This window comes from Leptodactylus fuscus, chromosome 6 (genome assembly GCF_031893055.1).
Source record: "Leptodactylus fuscus isolate aLepFus1 chromosome 6, aLepFus1.hap2, whole genome shotgun sequence".
In the NCBI taxonomy this organism is placed as follows: Eukaryota; Metazoa; Chordata; class Amphibia; order Anura; family Leptodactylidae; genus Leptodactylus; species Leptodactylus fuscus.
In genome coordinates, this window is record NC_134270.1 from 125,984,671 (window position 1) to 126,009,063 (window position 24,393).

General features: G+C 41.5%; 1 protein-coding gene across 1 annotated transcript in view; it reads right to left on the reverse strand.

Annotated features, from left to right (window-relative positions):
• The window catches only part of ERBB2 (erb-b2 receptor tyrosine kinase 2), a 60,704-nt gene that overhangs the window by 10,565 nt on the left and 25,746 nt on the right, over positions 1 to 24,393 (reverse strand). The window contains exons 2-11 of the mRNA XM_075278251.1: positions 14,009 to 14,160; positions 12,350 to 12,536; positions 9,145 to 9,279; positions 8,089 to 8,175; positions 5,852 to 5,967; positions 5,413 to 5,554; positions 5,029 to 5,142; positions 3,866 to 3,992; positions 3,075 to 3,145; positions 810 to 900 (exon numbers count right to left, since the gene is read on the reverse strand). Of these exons, the coding sequence (XP_075134352.1) occupies positions 810 to 900; positions 3,075 to 3,145; positions 3,866 to 3,992; positions 5,029 to 5,142; positions 5,413 to 5,554; positions 5,852 to 5,967; positions 8,089 to 8,175; positions 9,145 to 9,279; positions 12,350 to 12,536; positions 14,009 to 14,160 (1,222 nt within the window). The remainder of the gene's footprint in view (positions 1 to 809; positions 901 to 3,074; positions 3,146 to 3,865; positions 3,993 to 5,028; positions 5,143 to 5,412; positions 5,555 to 5,851; positions 5,968 to 8,088; positions 8,176 to 9,144; positions 9,280 to 12,349; positions 12,537 to 14,008; positions 14,161 to 24,393) is intronic.

A 24,393-nucleotide genomic window follows, 5' to 3' on the forward strand; every position in this document is an offset into this window, starting at 1 on the left:
CATAAGAAGTCCTTAATGGGGCACTGTATTAAGGGAGGTGGGCATAAAACCATACCATAAATAATATGATTGAGAAGCGTCTACATAAAGTGGTCAAACCATCTAATTGACAGTCCATGTATCTATAAGCCATTTCTTGTAACTGGTAGCAAGTTCTTCAGTCCTATTACTACTAGTATCATAGGTATATACATGTGGGTTCTCTCCCACTGCTAGCTAAGCACTCTACAATCCGAATCAGGAAAGAAGTGTGCCAATATTTGGTATAATTCCCTAATATGACACCCTGTTGGACAGCAGGTCCACCTGGTTCTCCTCAACTATTCTCACAGCACTTCAAACAGTAGGAGCAGCCAATAACCTCATACAAGCTAAGGGCTCGATCACATCTGCGCCCCGGGTCTCCGTTATGCAGGTTTCCGTTTCCTGCCCGAAACTGGGCAGGAGACGGAAACCTGCAGTCATTTTTCAAACCCATTCATTTGAATGGATTTGAAAAATGTCCGGCCGTGAGGGCCGGTGAGCGTTTTGTGATCTCCGTGGCGAAACCGTTTGTTTTTAAGCAGACACAAAGTCGGACATGCAGGACTTTGTGTCCGGTTAAAAAAAAACGGTTTCGACGCGGAGAGCATAAAACGCTCACCAGCGTTCACGGCCGTATACGGTCTGACAGACAGAAGACGGAAACCTGAAAACAGAAATCAAGCGCTGGTGTGAACCAAGCGTAATAAAGGGTGATAGTGCTAACATAGACTGGAATCCTCTCAATTAAGCACACATTTGTGGAGAATTCAATGAAATGTACTTACTTATATAAGAGCCTTCCCCGAATTACACGCAGGTTCGCAAACACCTGGAGATTGTTCAGTTCTTCAGGCCATGTGTCAATGTATATATATCCTGGAACACAAATATATGAAATAAATGAATATCTCTGTAGAAACTAGAGAGTAACACATGATCATTTTGAACCAAATCTGGTTCCACTACCCAATCCGCTTTAAAATGGATGCTATTACAGAGGCTATCTGGACAGATAAATGATTTTTAAAATTATATATATATATATATATATATATATATATATATATATATATATATATATATATACACTCACCGGCCACTTTATTAGGTACACCATGCTAGTAACGGGTTGGACCCCCTTTTGCCTTCAGAACTGCCTCAATTCTTCGTGGCATAGATTCAACAAGGTGCTGGAAGCATTCCTCAGAGATTTTGGTCCATATTGACATGATGGCATCACACAGTTGCCGCAGATTTGTCGGCTGCACATCCATGATGTGAATCTCCCGTTCCACCACATCCCAAAGATGCTCTATTGGATTGAGATCTGGTGACTGTGGAGGCCATTGGAGTACAGTGAACTCATTGTCATGTTCAAGAAACCAGTCAGATGATTCCAGCTTTATGACATGGCGCATTATCCTGCTGAAAGTAGCCATCAGATGTTGGGTACATTGTGGTCATAAAGGGATGGACATGGTCAGCAACAATACTCAGGTAGGCTTTGGCGTTGCAACGATGCTCAATTGGTACCAAGGGGCCCAAAGAGTGCCAAGAAAATATTCCCCACACCATGACACCACCACCACCAGCCTGAACCGTTGATACAAGGCAGGATGGATCCATGCTTTCATGTTGTTGACGCCAAATTCTGACCCTACCATCCGAATGTCGCAGCATAAATCGAGACTCATCAGACCAGGCAACGTTTTTCCAATCTTCAATTGTCCAATTTCGATGAGCTTGTGCAAATTGTAGCCTCAGTTTCCTGTTCTTAGCTGAAAGGAGTGGCACCCGGTGTGGTCTTCTGCTGCTGTAGCCCATCTGCCTCAAAGTTCGACGTACTGTGCGTTCAGAGCTGCTCTTCTGGCTACCTTGGTTGTAACGGGTGGCTATTTGAGTCACTGTTGCCTTTCTATCAGCTCGAACCAGTCTGGCCATTCTCCTCTGACCTCTGGCATCAACAACGCATTTCCGCCCACAGAACTGCCGCTCATTGGATGTTTTTTCTTTTTCGGACCATTCTCTGTAAACCCTAGAGATGGTTGTGCGTGAAAATCCCAGTAGATCAGCAGTTTCTGAAATACTCAGACCAGCCCTTCTGGCACCAAAAACCATGCCACGTTCAAAGGCACTCAAATCACCTTTCTTCCCCATACTGATGCTTGGTTTGAACTGCAGGAGATTGTCTTGACCATGTCTACATGCCTAAATGCACTGAGTTGCCGTCATGTGATTGGCTGATTAGAAATTAAGTGTTAACGAGCAGTTGGACAGGTGTACCTAATAAAGTGGCCGGTGAGTGTATATATATATGTATATACACTCACCTGTCTCAGGTGCTCAAGTGTCCTCCCAGTGTGGACCGTTCCTGCAGCTTGGCTGCTTTCTGGCTAAGATATCTTGGTTCCACTGATTGGCCTCAGCAGTCATGTGACCACTGGCGCCAATCAGCGACCTTAGGAAGGCAACCGGGGATGTCACAGGCAGTGATATCCCTGATTCTCTCATGTGCGGCGGGTACTTCCGCTGAAAGACAACAGCGGAGATGCAGGACCAGATTGCATGGCAAGGCATTGGCGCATTGGGGACCGGTTAGCATGAGTTTTTTAAGTTTTTTAACCCCCGGGCCTATTAAAATAATAATCTGGGTCTCCATATTTACCTGGACAACCCATTAAATAAAAAACTTTGCTTGAGAACTTTCCATGAACTGTTTTAGCTGTAGGACATGTTTGGTATTGACAGACAAACATATGAATAGCAAATGTAAAGGGTATTTGTAGAACAGCTCATTTAAATGGCATCCAGTGGAGCATGTCATGATTTTGTAGCAGCATATTCTGGCTCCATATGCATGTTCAAGTGCCATATTGGGGCTCCTTACAACTTAAAGTTATAAAATAGCCATGTGTATAAAACCTAGATGAATAAGTATATCTGGGGGACTAAGACACAGATATTGCTGAATTTACTCATATCTAATTCTTTTCCAGTCTGTAATATTCTGAAATAATAAAAATCCCTTGCCTCTCCATGTAATTAGGTACCTGTAATTTCCTCAAGGGTCTTGAAGATTTCCAAGTCCTCCACAGTCAGCTGTGTAGTGTTAATTGAACCCCTGTAAAATCAATATAATCCATTAATTCAAGTGGCAATTCACTGATAGGTTTAACAATCTTTCACACGATTCTCCATTCTAGCCAAAGCAAGACAGCGACTATACAGGCAAACTCCATGTCCATGTCATCTTCTAATAGTACTGTGAACCTACCCTAAAAGATTTACTGTAAACATTGTATAATGGTCACAATTGCGCAATTCCAAATACAACCACTAAATATTCAAGACCCAGAGTTGGTTGTTCGGCCACCGTGGATGTCACTGGATACGTAGAAATGTAGCCAAGGCCTTAGACCAGGGGTCAGCAACCTTTGGCACTCCAGATACAACTTCCAAGTTGCTCCATTCACTTTCATGGGAGTTCCAAGAACAGCAGAGCAAGAATGGGAGTCGTAGTTTTACAACAGCTGGAGTGATGAAGGTTGCCTACCCCTGCCTTAGACTATCTACAACACTGAAGCTTTTACAGTGTACAGTGTACTGTAATGAAACAGATTCTCCTCTACATACTGGGGCAGTTTACACTGTATAAGCCAGCTTTGCTTGTAAGCTGTTTTAATAAAACTGCTCCAGTATGTAGAGGAGAATCTGTTCCATTACAGTCTCTCTAAAAATAGCCCAGGACCATACAGGACATATATCTCTTATCTCCTGACCGTTTCAATAGTTTGGATTCCTTCATCTAAGGTTCTGCATTACACTCAAAACTTATACAAACCTCTGGAAGGATTCAGAAAGAAATACCAGATTCCCAACAATTTTAGTGCATCCTCGAAAATGATGGATGTTGGTAGAATTAATACTTTGGGCCGTCTTCAAAAAGTCCATACCAAGTCCATAGCAAACTGAAAGAGAACAAAGTCAGATAAAACTGAGCACCTTTAAATGGAACTTCCTATTATGACTTTTCTGACAAGTCTTATTGAAGATCTTATGTGACTTTTGGCATGTAGAATGACATGTTAGACGGTGGGAATGCTGCATTAAAGTTTTTAAACTAAAACCACATAAGAATAGCCTTTAGAAAGGCTATTCATCTCTTACCTTTATTTTGCAGTGCTACTTCGCTGTTTTTGAATTTTTCTTCTTTTTTTCATTAAGGTAATTGTGCTCAGAAAGAATCCCATTGTGTTTAGAGCACAGCGTTGTTATCCATTCCAGCGCCGCCTCAGTCTTCTGAGTCACCTCCTCTTCACTCCTCTTCTTACACAAGAGCACCGCAAAATGGCCAATGAAACAGCCGACTGTGCATGTTACGTTGCCATTTTGTGGTGATCTCATATAAGAAGAGGAGTGAACAAGAGGAGATGCGGATGACAGAGACGGTGCTGGAATGAATAACAACGCTGTACTCTGAGCACAGGGGGAACGTTCCCTGTCCTTTATGAGCACAATTACCATAATGAAGAAAAAAAAATTCAAAAATGGTGCATGACCTCTCTTTGCTTTCCGCAATATGGTGCTATTGTGAAACATTGTTTTTTATCTCAAAAGCAATACTATGTTATTTATCTCTAGAGAACCCTTAGTCCTTGAATGATTCTGATCAGTTGGAGAACTGTTCACTCCAAGCCCTTATTCACACAGTAACATGCACACTTGGTTCGGCTGAACATGTGCATTATGCCTGCATGTGTAATGTCCATATACTGTATGTTTATATGGTCCTATCATGCATCATTGTAAGCTGGTTAAATAAAGAGTCCAGTTGGCTTTAGAAAGAAGAGTTCTTTGTTAGTTCATAAACTGCACCTCTTCCTTCGATGCCATCTAAGCGGTAGCACGCTCTACGTATCCCTCTCCCAGCTCTAGCATCATATTATGTATCAGGATGAGCCCTGGTCTTGTATTCTACATCAGCATGAAAACAAAGTCATTTACCTTTGGGGCATTTATCACATTTTTCACACTTCTGCACATCTCCTACGACCACCTCTTGAGCTTCATTTGGGCAAAGAAGAGTGCAAGAACCAACGTCAGTGGCTAGGTAGCTGTCTAAGAGACAGAAATGAAATCATATGTTATGCTGTATCCACAAATTTCTTCTTTATTACGTTACTCTGTATAACTTTTTCAATGCATGCAAGTGATAGACTTTGTGGGATGTAAAATGTTCACCAACTATGGTCACCAAATACCACAAGAGACCAAAATAACTCAGAAATAAATGAACAATATGTCTAAATAGATTTGACAGACATTTCTGCATAGTCGGGTACTACAATATAGTTTTCCCAATAGCAGGGATTAAGGAAGCCATCTTACAAGGGCATTTGATGACACAGGTTGCTCCAAAAGTGTATCTGGCATTCACGTTGGGTACTGTTTGGAAGGTCAGTGGGTTATATATGGTAAGAGGAGGACAGTGCAGCTCACATATGCCACTGTTATTGAAATGAAGACACGCCTGTGGGAAAAGATACAACAATTAGGTCACTTGCTAGTTGAAAACTTACCCCCATTGCTCATATGATCAGACCACCCTTATTACAGGCCCTTTATTCAAAAGTTATGGGAATAGGAAATAAAGTAAGAGCAGTCAGCCATAATGACTAAATGCAGAGATCACATAGTCAATTACATTTTTCATCATCTTTTCCCAATGAACTTTTTGTAAACCATGTAAAATGTTAGCATAAAAAGGAAAATCTATACAAATAAAGAAGTTGAATATGGACCGGCCATAAGTGCAATGTGCTCTCACCAGACAGTCAGTGTTCTTAGGCCCAGTACATCCGGCCGCACACTGCTCATGGCAGCAGTCGGAGGATTCTTTCCCTTTACATCTCTGGCAGCCGCTCTGACAGATAATTCTGGTCACTGGATAAAGAATAAAGTACAGGTCAAAAACCAAGGCTTGTGCAGTGTTTTATATTACAATGATACAATAGTTTAAGCCCACATTTCAGGACACACAACCATTCTCTTCAAAATCAACAGAAAATCAACATGGTGGTACCCCTTAAAGGGAATCTGTCACCATCAAACCACAGTGCATCACAGGAGACATTGTGCAAAGCACCACCATACCTCTAGATAGTCCAATGGATGCACCAGATGTATTTTTAAATATGCAAATTAGACACAGATCTAGCCAAGGTTATAAAAGAATTTCTGCAGCACCCAAGGTTCCTAAGAGCACAGTGGCCTCCATAATCCTTAAATGGAAGAAGTTTGGGGCAACCAGAGCTCTTCCTATACCTGGCTGTCCAACCAAACTGAGCAATCCTGGGAGAAGAGCCTTGGTGAGAGAGATAAAAAAGAACCCAAACATCACTGTGGCTGAGCTCCAGAGATGTAGTAGGGAGATGGGAGAAAGTTCCACAAAGTCAACTATCACTGCAGCCCTCCACCAGTTGGGACTTTATGGCAGAGCGGCCCAAAGGAAGCCAATCCTCAGTGCAAGATATATGGAAGCTCGCATAGAGTTTGCCAAAAAAAACACATGCAGGACCCCCAGAGTGTGAGAAATAAGATTCTCTGGTTTGATGAGACGAAGATTGAACTTTTTGGTGTTAATTCTAAACGGTATGTGTGGAAAAAAACAGGCACTGCTCATCACCTGCCCAATACAATCCCAACAGTGAAACATAGTGGTGGCAGCATCATGCTATGGGGGTGTTTTTCAGCTGCATGGACAGGACGACTGGTTGCAATTGAAGGAAAGATGAATGCGGCCAAGTACAGAGATATCATGGAAGAAAACCTCTTCCGGAGTGCTCTGGACCTCAGACTGGGCCAAAGGTTCACCTTCCAACAAGAGAATGACCCTAAACACACAGCTAAAATAACAAAGGAGTGGATTCGGAACAACTCTGTGACCATTGTTGACTGGCCCAGCCAGAGCCCTGACCCAATTGAGCATCTTTAATTTCCCTACTGTGGGACTATTAAAGGATTATTTTATCTTATCTTATCTCTGGAGAGACCTGAAAATGGCTGTCCACCAACATTCACCATCCAACCTGACGGAACTGGAGAGGATCTGCAAGGAAGAATGGCAGGGGATCCCCAAATACAAATGTGAAAAACCTGTTAATAACTTGAAATCATTTTTTATTGAATGTGGTCCTCTTTTTTTTTTTTTTTTTTTTTTTTTTATAAACGGAACCTTTAACCTACTCCAGCAACAAATACTGGAAGGACCAAATAGACCAATGGTACCAATGGGCGCTCCATAAACTGGGTAGGCTCAATAAATATTCCTTTTACTATAGGTCTCTATGCTTGGTCTCTTACACTTTTCATGTTTGTGTTGTATTGATTCAATTCACATGTTGTGCACCTTCCTTTATTGTTGATTGTTATGTTACTATGTAACACTCTGTTGCATATAGTTTTTCATTGTGGTTTGCACATGTTATATATATTGACCTTGCTTAGTGCACTATTGATATACTACAACATTGTAGCCTCCCTTTTTATGGTACCATTGGTCTATTTGGTCCTTCCAATATTTATTGTATTACTATTATCTTTGTCATTTTATCTTACATGGTATAATAAAAATTACATTTTTTATTCATAAGTGATCCTGTCTTTTGACATTATTTATGGTTATTGCAAGTGGATTTACTTTTTTAGTTGCCTTTTTTGCATTGTGTTTTGTGTTTCTACTCCAGCAACGTCAACTATTTGCATCACTCAGGAGGTGCAGCTCCACTAATTCCAGCACAGTTGATTTTTTTTTCTCTAGCCCTCACCGTTCCTAAGCATTTTGTGTTGTTAGTTTCTGCAGTCAATATGCTGTCTCCTTAGAGAGCATACCTGTGATGGAATTAACAGCACAACGGGGGGAATAGAGAAACTATTCCGACTGTGCCAGAATCAGAGAGCGGTGCCTAATGAATGATGCAAAGAGTTGGAGTTGTTGAAGGTAGTAAAAGGTTCTATTTAAACATATGTGTTATCATAGTGATACAAATCATAGTAGGTACTCACAAATCTGACAGTTCTCAGTACCCTCTCCCCAGCATGACCCAGCGGTTCCTGAAGGTAAGGATCCACAGGTGTTTGAACATTGAGGACCTTACAAAAGAAGAAAAAAAACAGAGAGTCACTCCACATTTATTTATGACACGAAACAGAACAGTAAAGGAGTTTTCAATTTTACCATTTCAGGAAGTATGGATGAATTACCCCCGCAGGAATCAGACTGGATGTGCTGTGCTATTGTCTGTACTATCAACAATGGATCTGCATACAGCACAGTCAATATACAATCTGCACTTTAAAGGGGTTTTCCAGGTAGAAAATCTTTTCTTTGGAAAGGTCTGTTAGTACTAGTAATGGGTTAATAAGTACACCCATATACCTTTAGCAGTGTTTAGAGTAATTTCTGGGTGTCTATGGTTGCTGCTGGCATCCTCTGCATTTTTTATTTGGTATAACTTCCTGCTGTGTAGCTTCCTGTGTCTCCCTAGCTATGCTATCCCGCACATTACTAGCCCCTCCCACCCTCCTCCAGCCTCTCTAGCTAAGCTATCCCACCCACTAGAAGCTCCTCCCCCATCCCCCTAGCTAAGCTAAGATATAATGGTGACAGTCCGTTTCGAAAGTGATGAAGCAGTACATCATCAGATTATCAGAAAGTGTCCCTGGGGTGGTCACATGACCACCCCAGGGATATGGGTAATTATAGATTTTTTTTTATTTGAAGTAAATTAGAAGTCAGAGGGGAAAGGGGGTTTAGTTTAGGGGTTAATTTTTCGTTTATCCTGGACAATCCCTTTAAGTTAACTACAAATCCAATAGTTCATAAACTTAACACACAGCATATTTCTGGGGAGCGTCTCAAGTGATATAAGTAATCCTGATATACAAAGTGATTCTCTCAAAACCAACCCCAGTAAACAGACATAGTAATCGTACTAGTTGCCATAACCATGAGCCCCATCTAATGTCCCCTGAAAACTATAATGTTATAATGTTGATTGTCCGCTGAAAATAAGTAGAAATCTGACACTTTTAAACCTACATGACAACCTTGTTACTTACATAGCCGACTTCCGCTCTGTAGAACCACATCTTTTTGGAAAGTATTAGTTTTGCTTAGGATATCTAGCCATTTGATGCTTTCATGAAAGCAAAGTTGGGTATTATTCTTAATGATCACCCCGCCACTTAAGATCTCTGTAAAAATAAGTATAGGAAAAGAAAACTTTAAAAATGAGTGGACCTCATAGACAAAAAATGCCTGTAGTGTAGTGTATTTTAAAGGGGCTGCCTGCTTTCGACAATCCCTTTGTATTACAAGGTCTTCCAAACGATAAGCTGATCTCAGGCCTGGTTCACATCTGCGTTCGGTATTCCGTTTGGGAAGTCTGCCTGGGGATCCCCCGAATGGAATACTGAACGCATTGACAAGAAGTGAGCTTATGAAAGCACACGGACCCCATAGATTATAATGGGGTCCGTGTGCTTTCCACGTGGTGTCTGCACAAGTCATGCAGACAGGAAAGTAGTTCATGAAATTCATGGAACATGTGTACACTGCACGGAAAACACACGGACCCCATTATAGTCTATGAGGTCCGTGTGCTTTCATAAACTCACCGCTTGCCAATGCACTCGGTATTCCATTCGGGCTTCCCATGCAGATTTCCCAAACAGAATACTGAACGCAGATGTGAACCAGGTCTCAGGGCTTTATGATGCCGGAAACCAATAAAAATAAACTGTAATGTGCAGCGTCACCATAAAGAAATGAAGCATTACACTCTGGGCTACGTAACATATGCAAAAGGTTTTTCCTAGAAAGTTTTTGTTTTATTTGTTATGTAGTCCTTGTGTCTTGTGATATCAAGCCAGGAATTCAGTACATACATTCTTCGTGTACTGATTCATTCACAAGCTATTTGACTATAATCTTACATTTCAGTAAAACAGTGTTACCGTATGGCACTAGCGCGATTCAGAGAGGAATGAGTTAAGGTCAAACTGATGCCAACTCCTGGCTGTACAGCTGTATTCACAATCTGTAGATTTTTTATTCATTTTCAATTAAATTTTTTATTGCTATTTTTAAATGATTTCCCCAGTTTAGAAGAAAAAGGGCCTTCAACTACTGGGATGAGCCAGTGAGGTTAAAAAAAGGCTAACAGCAGTGGAAATAGCTCCTGTGTCCAAGGGCCTCATGGTTTAAAGGACAACCTGAGATGAAAATTCTGCAGCCTATTCAGATCTATACTTGTGGAGAGAAGTTACAAAGTAGAGCTTGGCTGGTAAAATATTGTATTCTAAGATTAGTATGCCAATAACCAATTATCAGTTTTTTCTTTTCTTCTTTACGTCTGACACAAAGAAGAGTTTCTTACAAAGTTAGTTCACACGTTGAGAACTTCAAATCAAAAAGTTGTTTTATTTCTTCATCATCTCTGGTGAAGCAGACCAACACGGGTAAATAAATTTCTGCCCTTTCTCTGTGCGTGTAGTAGCAAAAAGATGGCTTGTGTAGAGCTCCTTCCCAAACTTGGCACCAACAGGGTAAGATCTATACAAGGTTACATGTATAACCCCGCTGATCCTCCTCCGACCAGGACATTGTACCATTGCCTATTGTGAGCACACCCCAGCAAGGGTTCACAGACAAATCTAAATGGAATATTACAGCACCAACCTAAGCTTGATGAAGGGGATTTCTACTGCTTCTGCTTTTTATTATTTGTACTTGTGGATCTAAATTTATGGAATGGTGGTCAGTCCCACACTGAACATGTAACCTGGCTCCAGTACCATTTGGAGAGTACAGCCTGAAAATTCATATTTGAAAATCTGTAGAAGAACCTGTCCAAAGACGGTCATATGACCATATCTATGCAGGTCCTCATGCTGCAAAGAATGAGCGAGCGAGTTGTTCTGTGAAAAAGTGTCTGCAGTCCAGCCTAAAACTGTAATTTTTATTAAAGTTTTCAACAATAAGGCACATAACATAAAGGAAAGGCACAACCTGTGGCACAATAAGTATAGGAAGCATATCTTAATTGCAAAATACAATAATCTATGGGAAAAGAACAAAAACAGATGTAAGACAAGACGAAGAAGGAAAAAGAAGAGAGAGTGTGGGGGGGGGGGGAATAGGGGTAGATGGTTTGGACGGGATCAGAAACCATGCAAAGTGCAGTAGGTGTCCCAGTGTAACCAAACAGAGTTGAAGGCCTCCACCATATTGGTTTAATGTGGCAGTCAGAAATTCAAGGCTGTGAATGTCCTTCATGTCGGCAATCACTTCAAACCTCGTGGGGGAGAGCACATCTCTCCAGTGGCGGGCAATAAGAGTACATAAGTAGAGAAACAGACGAGACATCTTCTTGCCCAGACGTCTGTGAGGTAAGTTAAGTAAGTCATAGGATCCAACGGGACCCCTGGACAAAGAGAGCTTCAGGAAGGAGTTGCACCTCCGCCCTAAAGGGACAGACAATAGAGCAATCCCAGAAGACATGACACACTGTACAACGAGGTCTGACAACGCCAGCATGAAGAGGGGATAGTAGGAGAATGCAGGGGTCTAATGTAAGGTATTCATTTGGAGTCCATATTTGATTAAGAAGTCTGTAGTCTGTACTTTAGGGACTGGGCTGGAGTTTGTAGTAATTTGTTTATTTGGGGGTCTAATCTGGGGTCTGTATTTATTCTGGGATACTTTTTTTATTTCTGGATTGATTTAGAAGGTCTGATCTGGGGTTTAAGTTATTTTGGGGGTATGTAGTTATTCTAGGATCTGTGTTGAATATGGAGTCTGTAGTCTGTGTGCAGGGGCCTGTATTATGAGATCTGGTTTTAAGGTATGTATGCATTTTGTAGTCTCTACTTATTGATGGGACTGGTCTGTACCTAAAGGAATTTTTCTAATGTGTTCCGTACAGCAAAATATCTTGTTTCGACCCTGGGCACCACAATGATAGCAAAAAAGAAAGAGGGGGCAAACACAAGGTTAATGGTGCCCTCGTAGAAACAGTAATATGAGTTTGAACAAGCCTGTCGATACTAAAATGAGGTTAGGATTATGGTTACAGCCCCAGGAGGAAGGCTCAATTATTCTATTTACTAAGCATTCCCTCTTCTCTTGGCCTTCTCACATAGCCTCCCTTAAGATCCAAGCACAAACAACCCTCTTACAAATCTATAAGTATAACCCACAGTTACTGGATATAGAATTACCTAACTTACATAAGCCAGCATTTCCCCTGCAAACACAGCTCACCTGTAAGGCTCCTCATTCGCAGTTCTCGCAGACCTGCTGTTCCTGCAGTTTCTGAATTGGACAACACTGCTAGGGCATACCGATCCTGATAGAGTTGAGTTCCACGGATAATGCGCAGTTTCTCCAAGGGAATATAACTCAGCAGATTGTGCGCTATTAAAACATAGCCCTGCACTTCCTTAATGTCCTGTAATTGCAAACATGAGTTAAGTCCTAGACATTTCCACTATGTTCTAGTTTTTTGGCATAGAGGGATGATATTGAGGCACATGTTTGGCATAAGGCCTTTTCGTGCATCAAACGTGCTCCATGGTCCAACAGATTTGTTATAACTCATACCAATTTTATGGCTCGAGTTAGAACGGAAATCTATGTCTTATGTTATGGATAGGCTACAATTTTTTTTAAAGCAAATAACCCCTTTAACATACAATCAAACCGGCTACAAATATTATATGTAACAGTCACTTAGCGTGACCTAAGTTGTTTTTTTTTTACTTTATAGTGGTAATAATCAGTGGCGTAACTAGGAATGGTATACAAAATTAAAAAAAAAGATAAAATTCAGAGCTCACCCCTATTTAGACACTCTTCGCAGTTGTAGACTCTTCAGGGTGCACGGCACATTCAGGACAAACGAATGTCTTCCAAACAGTAGAACAAAATACCAAAAAACACTGGCAACTCTTCCGAAGTCGAATATAAAATATAACTTTTAATATAAATCCATTAAACAAATAAACAAACTAAATTAAACAAAAAAAAAACTAAAAAAAACTCCAACGCGTTTCGGAACAATGAGTCCCTTTTTCAAGGCCCTTTCCCTTTTTAAAAGTTATATTTTATATTCGACTTTGGAAGAGTTGCCGGTGTTTTTTGGTATTTTGTTCTACTGTAACTAGGAATGGCGGGGCCTCATGGCGAACTTTTGACTGACTGACGACAGAAGACCCCGACTGATGCCCCTACACCCCCCGCATTCCTGTGCGCTCTATTATGCCCCATAGTGGCCCCTGCACATACTATTGTGGCCCCTGCACACAGTATTATGCTCCATTGTGAACAACCATGAACAATTATTATACTCTGGGGACATTTCAGACCCCAGCGTACAATAATCGGAGACTGAGGAGGGATACCAACATAAAAAACACTATTACTTGCCTATCCCCGGCTCCTTTGCACTCCTCGGTGGTGTCGGCCATCTTCAATGATGTCTGGATGTCACATAACCTGGGACGCAGGCCCCGGTCATGTGATGTCAAGGATGTTACAGAAGTAGACCCGAAGCTTGTCTGGAACCCAGAGAGGTAAGTAACACTGTTTTTTATGTTCTCTTACCTCTCTTGGGCCTTCGATCATTATACTCGGGGGCCTGAAAAGACCCACAAGTATAATAATAGTGTTTGTGGGGCCTGCGGCGTCACTTACCGATTACAGCCCCTGCCAAGATCAGTAAGTAAATAGGGCCCGTTACCAGCTGGAGTTACTCCAGACTATTAAGAAAAAAAAAAGCTCAGTAGTAGTGGCTGTTGCCGGGCCCCTAATGTCCTGAGCCCTGTGTCAGATGCTACCGCTGCTACCCTGGTAGCTACGCCCCTGGTAATAATCTATTTGCAGTGATTTGGGTGTACTCTGGGGAGGACCAGCAAAACTCACCTTTAGAAAAGAGACATCTTCATTGTCCTTCAGGTAGGTGATCTCTAGATTGCCATGGATAACCTGACAATCCTGGTAGAGAGTCCGCAAGGTCTGGTAATGATTCTCATAGCTGTAAGGTTGAAGCAGTTTCATGTCCGTCCCAGTGCAGACTGTAAAATAAGATGGAATAAAAAAATATTACTACATTAGGAAATGGTCATTTCAGAATTTGTATATAAGAAGCACTGTCTATTTTCAATCCGTGATAATGCAATTTTGTGAGTTATGTTCCATAACTCACCATCCCACTCATTTCCATTGAGTCATAGCGACCTGAAATCTGCAGTTTCTACCCTTTCTTTAAGGGTAAAAAAAAGGCACAAAAAAGGGGAAGTGTAAATAAGAATAAAAAACAAAAATATATCAAATAGTATTGAAATGACAATTTCCATCAGATGCCATTGTGCCTTTTTAGTAAATTAGGTGCATGGAATACTGAGGTTTATAAATGATGAACACAAAAAAAATTGCGCAAATGATAAATGACCCCCAACATCTTGGGGGACTACACAGTTTTTATATGTATATGTAAGGTTACGTTCACATTTCTGATTGTAAAGTTCGTCACTCTCGTCTTTTATAGGATAAGAGCAATGGACTTTTACAGCAGATGCCAACAGAACATCCTCCGTCTGCATTCACTCCAGTGTAAAAAACATTCTGGATACTTTCATCCGTAATGTTTGTTTACTTTTCTGATGGAAGATAAAGTCCCAAAAATGGAAGAAATATCGCACCGCAGTTTACCCCTGGTGGATGAACATGTTACTGCGCTCAATATAAATTCTTTACTTATTGCACTTTTCATGAGGCTGATTTTGTCTGCTCAATCCTTTCACAACAAATACTAGGTTTATAGGACGTGTAATAAAGATCATATACAAAGTTGTAAACCCTTCTCCTACTGTTCAATACATGACTGGTAGTCAAGATGGCTGTAAATTTTTTGTATGTAAAATACTCTGCATTCTTAAATATTCTTTTTCATGCATACTGTTTTACTTTCGGTCAGTTGTCAGATAATCTAAATGTAACATTTCTTCTTAGGCTGGGTTCACACTACCGCCACTGTTTGCCCCGGGGTTTTCATCATAAACCCCGGGGGAAACTGGACAGGGGATGGTTTGCTGGCAGTCAGCTTTAAAATCCATTCATTTGAATGGGTTTTTAAAGGTGACCACTGGTGTCCATATACAGCCTCTCCGCCTGGAAACCGGTTTGCACGGACACAAAGTCCCTGCATGTAGGACTTTGTGTCCGTGCGCAAAAAAACATTTTCCAGGCAGAAGGTTGCATAGGGTCACCAGCGGTCACCTTTACTGACTGCCAGGCAAGCCATCACCCCTGTCCAGTTTTCTCGGGATTTTCGACAGAAACCCCGATGTGGACAGTGGCGGTAGTGTGACCGCCACTTTAGACCTGAACCATAAGGGTGCATGCACACTACGTAACGCCGGGCGTGTATGAGAGCCGTACACGCCGGCGTTACAGCAGGGCTGCCAAACACTTCCCATTCACTTCAATGGGAGCGCTCGTAAACGCCGCTGTTACGAGCGCTCCCATTGAAGTGAATGGGAAGTGTTCGGCAGTCTGCTGTAATGCCGGCGTGTACGGCTCTCATACACGCCCGGCGTTACTCAGTGTGCATGCACCCTAAAGAAACTTTAGTAAAATGTTTTACTATGTAATAGGGCTATAATGCGACAAAAGTTGACAGTAACCACACTACCCCACATTTGTAGTTCTATAGAAGTCCATATAAATCACACATAACTGAAACCAATAAGCAGTACTTACAAAATTAGTGGTCATATATGATAAAATTTTAAGGTCCTGAAGGTCAATTCCAAAATCTTACTATTTTTATGATTATATTTTGGGGCTCTCTAAGCCGAGACCAGCACTGAAGTCAACAACCCAGAGACGGTTAAGCAAAAATGCTTTAATCCTCATATGCAAGGTGATACTATAAAATCTTTGTGGATCCAAAAGTTTACCGTGGTTATATCACAAAGTTTATAAGTCGTTCACAGTCCAGGACATCAGTAATTAAAGTTGTGTTGTACATGCATATAATAAGTTCCTATGAGTCGCTTTGTAAATACATTGCATTACATTCCTCGAAGTGATCCTGAGTTACATCACATATTATAGTCCAGAGTTGTATACTATTCTATACAGTTCTGCATGTTTGCAACTGGAGACAGTCAAATGACAAAACCCTAACAGTTTAGCTGAGCTTCTAAAGTTCAGTGGGAAAAATGGGATGTCTTACATCAGATTACGGTTCAGTGCCTGGTGTAAACATACACTTCCCAGAATGCAAATTACCAAAGAAAGCTTTGTGTACATCTTAAACCAGCAAAGCATGCTGTGGGATTTGTGCTCTGAAGCCTGTAAAATAGTGAATGTAGTTCTTGGCTATCATAATAATAATATTATTGTTTATTTATATAGCACCATTAATTCCATGGTGCTTTACATTTGGGGGTTACATACAATACACAAAGTATACAGGTAGATATACTAACAATGACCGACTGGCACAGTGGTAACAAATCTGTAACTTTGGATCAGTAAAATTTAAAGTATACCTCCCAACTTTTAAAGGCCTGAAAAGGGACAGAATGTGTGACATGCTATGTGCAGCGTGGTAACCTGACTCCAAGACTTGGAGATCAGAAACAGGGGCCAAATGGTGAAGCACCATTGTATTGAACTCATCTACATCTTGTGTCCTCAGGACATACCTCTCACCAACCGAGACAACGGGATAGGACCTGGAATCTGGGACTGGGGTGGTTGCGAGTTATGTTAAAGGGGTTGTCGAGTCACAACAAGGTACCCCATATCTAACCCCTGTGACCCTGCTGATCATGAGAACTTTTATATTTTGCATTCCAATTTCAATGGAGTTGCTGGATGCAAATCACTCCATTTGCAAAGTGTGCATCACTCTATTTATTTCAACGGGAACATTGGAGAAGTACAACACTTAGCTATCTTTAGTGGTCCCACTGAAATCAAGGAACCAGCAGTGTGCATTTCTGACCACCTGCCCTATTCGAACTGGAGTGCAAAACACCCCAGTGCAGAGTGCTTATGATAGTTTGGGGTCCCAATAGTCAGACCAACCCCAATTTCCAGTTACCACAGAATATTAGTTACTTGTAAACTTGTTGTCACCAGGCAACCCCTTTAAGTATTATCATGTAAGTTATTTTCAAAATTACTGTACTGGATGCTTCAGATCTATGGGTCCTCTGGTGCACTGCATTAAAATCAAGCATGAATCCTTCATACATATCACTGCACGGGCTCAGAAATACTTCTACAAATCATTGTCTATGAACACTGTTCACAATGCAATCCACAAATGCAAGTTAAACCTGTATCATACAAAGAAGAAACCATATAACAATACAATCCAGAAACACCCCCATATACCTATGGAAACCATGGACACCGTATCTTGCGGACTCAAGACGACAGAGACCATCCAGCCTGTTATCAAATGCAATGTTTAAAAGCCTGCATTACTGATGGTATAGGGTTGTATTAGGCAGCTCCCATCCATTCAATTTCTCTTTCAGCGGAACGCCTTGCATATTTCGGCAAATTAAACCAAACGTTTCATCCATCACAACATCATGGCTTTGCAGTAGAAGAGTCTGGATGCTGAACCGGTCATCTGCAGTCCAGACATTTCACCAATAGAAAACATCCAGCACATTATGAAAAGAAATATCTGACAAAGAAGGCCTAAGACGGTCGAGTAGCGAGAATCCTACCCCAGACAAGAATGGGACCACATTGCTCACCCAAATCTCTAGTAATTGGTCTCCTCACTTCCCAGATGTTTATAGGCTGTTGTAAAGAGAAGAGGAGATGCTACACAATGGTAGACATGGCCCTGACCCTACTTTTTTGAGATGTATGGCTGCTATTAATTTCTAAATGATTTCATTGTCTCAAATGAAATGGAAAAAGGTCCAACATTTACCTTCTATGTTGTATTGTAAATAAAATATAGTTAGATGAGATTTCCAGATTATTCCAAATAGTTACATTCTTTTATTTGCTTTCCATTTTACACATATTGGGATTGCACATTTATACACCACTTCTCAGACTGTGGTTTCCGGAGGGGTTAATCAAATCTGGCCTCTTCTTCCATGTATCAGCTCGTGTCCAGCACACTGTCAGGAAACTCTGTGGCTTTCTCCCGGAAATATCTTTAGTGACCTATATGACATCTGTTTGACTGTGTCCCCAACAACTTCCCTCTGGCTTCCTGTATTACTGCCAAGTCACCAGCATAATGTTTCTCTAGGGATTTCGGACCCTCTTCGCTGCTAACCTGCATGGATGCTGTCTGTGCCAGAAATAAGTTTATAGAAATGATCTCACAGATTTATCCTGAACTGGATGAACCACAAACATGAGCCAGATGGACTGAAAGCAAGAAATCAGGTATAACAAACACACAAGTGATCCATGGCGAAAGGCAGCAAGAAAGTCAAAAACAAACTTGTAATAGACAGTCACTATCTTTTTAGCATACAGAATTTGAGGTCTTTTAGGTTCTTAAAAACGTTAAATGGGTACAATACTTTAGACAAACAATAAGCAGATCATATGGTGACTTGTGACCCAAGCGGTCAGCTGTAATCTGTAGGGAATCCAGGAAGCAAGTCTTCACTTTCCTGGCAGCAGTACAACCACAAGGGAAGTAAGGTCCCATACACACAGATCCATAATTGTTTTCACTATATATGACCTATGAGGTCCCAGGCCAGTCACACACCTTTATTACTCAGGTTGTCTTGATGTTGTAACCTCCAGTGATGAGTTATATTGTGTAAGGGAAATAGGGGAAGTTTAAACCTTCTCTGCAGCGCCACCATAGAGGACAGTGAGCATTACACATTGAGCATTACATGGTTCCCAGTGAAGTCAATGGCCTGTCAATGTAAAATATTGGGTCCTCCAAACACATAGGCGCTATCTGCAGCAGCTTGCGACTAAGGCTAGAAGATGAGGATCCTAGACAGGGACCTCCCCTTCTATGAATGAAGACTCCCTAGTAGAATATTTGCTAAATCTTGACAGCCCCCTCACATTCGGAGGTACATGCCATAAAGGTATTGCTGTCTGCTTTACTGAAACATTTATACTACACTTTGTACACTGTCCAGTAGGAACACAGGGAGCACTAGAAACTATTTGTGGTGCACGGGTCACTGGCTTGTGTGGCACTAGGCACCACAGTGTGTATGTGTCACACCTCTTACTTCATTTGCCTAAGGCTCTTTCAATTTTTAACCAAACTGCTTTTTCTACTCCTGAGTGAACAAACATTTGTAGGGTGCAAAACAAGATTCCTTTACCTTACGTCACCCTATTCTACAACTCTCTCACTATCCAGATTTCATCATGCGCCGAGTGACCAAGTTCACTGCATAATATTGTATACACTGAATAAGCTATATGACATTTAACCCTTTCACTGTCAGTTGGTTTTGGACATGTCGAACCCCCGATAGCCAGGACAATTTTCACACGTTTGAGATGTACAAATAAAACCTACATCATAATGTAATAAAATCACACTCAGCCCATATTGTCCGAACATAGATGTCTGGCACATTGTCAAAAATGTCACAAACATTATACATTAGTTGCTAAAAGTTTAACCCAAAGAGAAAGTTATTTGTGACGTGTTCATTTCTTCCCGTATTAAATATATAGGGAAAACGTTTGCAATTCTGCAGCTCAAAGTAACCTGCTGCATTTTTCAAGAACAGATGTGTTTTTCAAAACACTGCTAGAGATGAGCAAGTACTATTCGAAACTCCTGTTTCGAATAGCACGCACCCATAGGAATGAATGGACGCAGCCAAAGTCTGCATGCCGGCCGCTTCCATTCATTCCTATGGGTGCGTGCTATTCGAAACGGCCGTTTCGAATAGTACTCGCTCATCTCTAAAGGCCGCCTTCCACAGCTTTTTTTTTTGCAATGTGTGATTGAGATTAAACAAAATCTCATTCACTTTGCTGGTACTGTAAAGCACAGTGTTTATATCTGTTGAGTTTCCATGGCAGCCAAAGATGGGGTCTTTGCACACACGGGGCGAGTTTACAGTAGGTTAGTTACAGTAGACTCATTGGAAGCTAACCCCATTCTATATAGAGTAACAGTGTAAACTATAACATGTTTGCAAATATCATCTACACATTGGGGAAGATTTTTTTTATGACAGGACAGGCTCAGGACAAGACTGATGACTTATGGTTTGGCTTGACTTATTAATAAAGGAAAATTGTAGTTCACCATTCTGGATAAGCGCTGATCCTTTCGCCAGTTCCTATTGAATTTGGTTGGTCCCTTTTCATCTTGAGTGTTGACGTCCAGGAGACAGAGATCTGGCTGCTGTCCTAACATCAGTTCATTTCTACATGCTGTTTGGTTGCTGTGATCGTATTAAAACCAAAGAAAGTGAGTGAGCAATTTATTGCTTTGACTCTCTAACTTGCCCATGCGGTATTACACGAGGTCCGGCTCGGTACTGTCAGGAGGGCGGTGCCTGGTAAGAGCAGACATGGGGTGTGACTGATCTCTGACACTGGCTGCCTCTGATTGGAGCTCTGAATCACACCCCCTGCCTGACACTGCACCAAAACTGACTGTGTTTGTTGCATGTAAATGGTGGGGGCTAGAAAGAAAACTCCAACTGCGATCTATCTATTAACAGATGCTAAGAACTTGAATTGGTAGAGAAGGTGAAAGGTCCTCTTTAAATACTTTTTGTTCCCAGGTCACATGCCCCTGCTGTCTTGCACCCACTATACCTCTGAACAATGATGAGCAGGATAACAGATGCCCCAAACTATATGTACAATTCCCTACTACACTGTCTACCAATAAGTATTTGGACACCCATGCAAATGAAGATATCTGCGATTGTGATGTACGTCACGCCTTCCGCCATTAAATAGGAAACAGCATTGGCATTAGTTGCATGCAAGATGCCACGAAGTGCAGAGTTGTCTGATTTCGAGAAAGGGACATAGCAAGCGAACTGAATTACCCAAAATCGATAGTGGCCTATGTGATTACGAAGTGGAAGGCAAACGGTGATTGTCAGAACGTGCCTGAGTAGGCAGACCCCCGAAACTGGGAGATACTAGAGACCGACGAGTGCTGGCCAGAGCAACCGCACCCAACCGATGGCTCACATACACCAGGAGTTTCACCAGACATCCAGGAGTATTGTGTCAATCAATACTATCCGTAAGGAAGAACATCTGCTGGGGTCTACCAACTATTCAATATGAAGAAATGTGGTTTTTCTACCACAGGTGTCCAAATACTTAGTGGTAGACAGTGTATAAGCTTAACGTGTTCTAGCATATACATAATAGAGAATAATGATTTAGGGAAGGGGGTATAGTAGGGGCAGACATTACCAGGGGCATAGTTGTAGGGGATATACTAGAAGCAGTCATTAGCAGGCTGTGGATCCAGAGGTTCTTCTGTAGCATAAAATTTACCACTATTGTAAAAAGCACAAGGTAGGAGACCCTTTACAGCTTTTTGCATTAGGGTCCAGGAGCTTCAAGTTACATCACTGTCAATAAGCATGCAAATTCACTACACAATAGTGTTGAAATAGAAAAATGATAGCAACATCTAAACAAAAATGTACTTTCTCCTATTGTAATGTTGTCAGGGAGCTGGGGGCAGCGTCAGGAAATTAGGACATGTGTGAGCTCATGTTTATAATTGAGAGTCTGCAGCATTTAAACCTGTCACTTTATAATGGTAAAACCAGTTTACAAGTTTAAAAGGTTGGGCCACTCCCTGACTCGATGGGAGGTTTATTAACTTCCTTCTACAGGCAGACGATTGCACGTATGGTGAAAGAGTGCCAGCAATAGTGCCATACACAGCACTGCCCAACAGTAGTAAATAGCCAGGGCCCACGCCCTGGGTCCACAACAACAAAGGCCACCCTGAAATCAACTTGCTCTTATATGGCATAATATGGCATTACAAAGCTTACAATGGCAGCACTCAAGAAGAAATGACATCAATGCCAAGAAATCTGCTATTTACAATTGCCAATGCCAGAGAACTAATGCATGAGATTGGCAATTCATCCAGCATTGTATCTGCAGCCATACAAATTGTACTATATGAAGTATTGTGCATTATGAAGGAAAGATAGGGGCAAATCCTAGATAAAGGACAGAGATAGCATTACACTGTGTTTTACGTAATTCCAAAATCTCCGCTGTTTTGGCCACTAATGATTATATTATGAAAATTGCAAATATGGCAATTCCTTAGTGTTATGTTACTAGTGGAAATATTTCCATTTACATATATATTGCACATACATGTCCGGATACAAGAGTGGACATGCGGTGAAGGCTGCTACAGAGCCCTTGTGGAGAAGAGACTCAGCTTAAATGGAGTCTGTCAACAGGCAAATCGACAGTACCTTGTAGAGCTGCTTCTACTGGTTCCAAAGATGCCTTTCTTATTCCATGTTCATACAAATTAGCATTTTATTCTTATGCAAATTAACTGGAAAGGGCTTTAGGGGAGTCTCTTTTCCTGCCAGGGGCCTCACTCTCCATTCTACATAGTCACCCCTTAACTGCAAAGTGGAAGATGCCACTCAAATAACCAGGGAGGAGCTGTGCGACTGGTAGGGGTCATGAGAAGAGCGAAGCCCTGGCAGGAGAAGAAATTACCCTAAAGTGCTTTTCAGCTAATTTCCATAAGTCTAAAACCCTGATTTTTATGAAAATGGAGCTGCAATGCAGTATAAAAAAGACATCTTTGGAAAGAGTGGATGCAGCTCTACAAGGTATTGTCATTAGTTTGATACCAATTTTCCTGCTGACAGACCCCCTTTAAGCTGATCTGCTCTTCTACTACTGAGTGATCTGGGCAGGGCTCTTATCCACAAATGAACATTCTGAGCAAAGAAACTGGCCCAGAGTTCATGTAATGGCTGTAACGGCTCTCTGTACTTGGTGAAAAAACATGGCAGCAAGATGGGGGAGCCCCTATTGATTATAGGTATGGGTCTCTCTCACTTCTATGTGCGTGACTGTATATAGTATAACATACATTGCCTAACTTTTGTGAATACTACTATCAGTTCAGTCCCTATCACTTGTATGAGACTGAGATGCAGAAAGGATGGACATGGCGATACAGTTATGTAAAAGAGGCCTAAGTGCTTCCCTGACAGCTGCAGGCACCTTATTCAGCTGGTCAACGGAGGTGCCAGGATCAGGATCCCCAGTGCTCTGATATTGAGGACCTCCACTAGGACAGTGTCATGGCCTTTTGGGTCCTGTCAGCCATACTTCAGCACATTACCCATGAGCAAGCAGCTCTGCGTTTCATTTCAGTGACTGATGTGGGTACCAACCATCAGGATACTCCTATTTTACATTATCTATCCTATTAATATATAATATAGCAAAGGGAGCCATCTTGCATTTTATAGCATGCTGGTGCCTTGTTATATAGATAGATAATGCGCAGCCTTAGACCGCAGTATCATTTAGGTGGGACACCATTATAACAAGCTGTAAAGAGCGCTATAGTTCCTTTACAAAACATTACAGATGAAAAGGGGACGTCTGACCTCTACTTCAGTCTCCCACTGGGATCCCTAACCTTCCCACACCCTCTTGGGGAGATTAAGCCCCTCAAGGCACTGAGTGCATGTTAGTAGGAGTGGGGGGCTTAATGCAGCTGCTCCGAGCAGACATTTCCTGCATGTCTGTGGAGGGGTCTCCTAGCAACGGCCTTCTGAGATCAGGCCTACGCAGTACGGATGAAAAGACAGGCCTGGCTGTAGTCTACAGTCCTCGCGCAGACACTTCAGAACATACCTGCTTTCTCTTTACAGCCAGAGACAATGTCTTCAAGGGGGATTCTCATATTTTCTGCTGCTAAAGTAATTTTATATTAAAGATGTGACATATATGACTTCTCATCGCAATTGTTTACTCAATCCTATATTAATAAAGGAATATTTGTGGAGTGTGAATTGTGGCTTTTATTGTGATGTATCACTAAATTTACGCAGATAGAACACATTGGGCAGATTTATAATTCCTCTACCGCAGAAAAGCGGAGTAAAAAAAATTGTAAAAAAAATCACGCTACCCTCACCCCTTTCCTGAAGCCACCAGTCCTGCCAGATTTATCATCATTTACACCAGTTTTCTGATGTAAGTTACGCCTGAAATCTACAAACATTTTTTATTGAAATAACTATGTTTTCCAATACATTATTCCCTGGCAGTGAAAA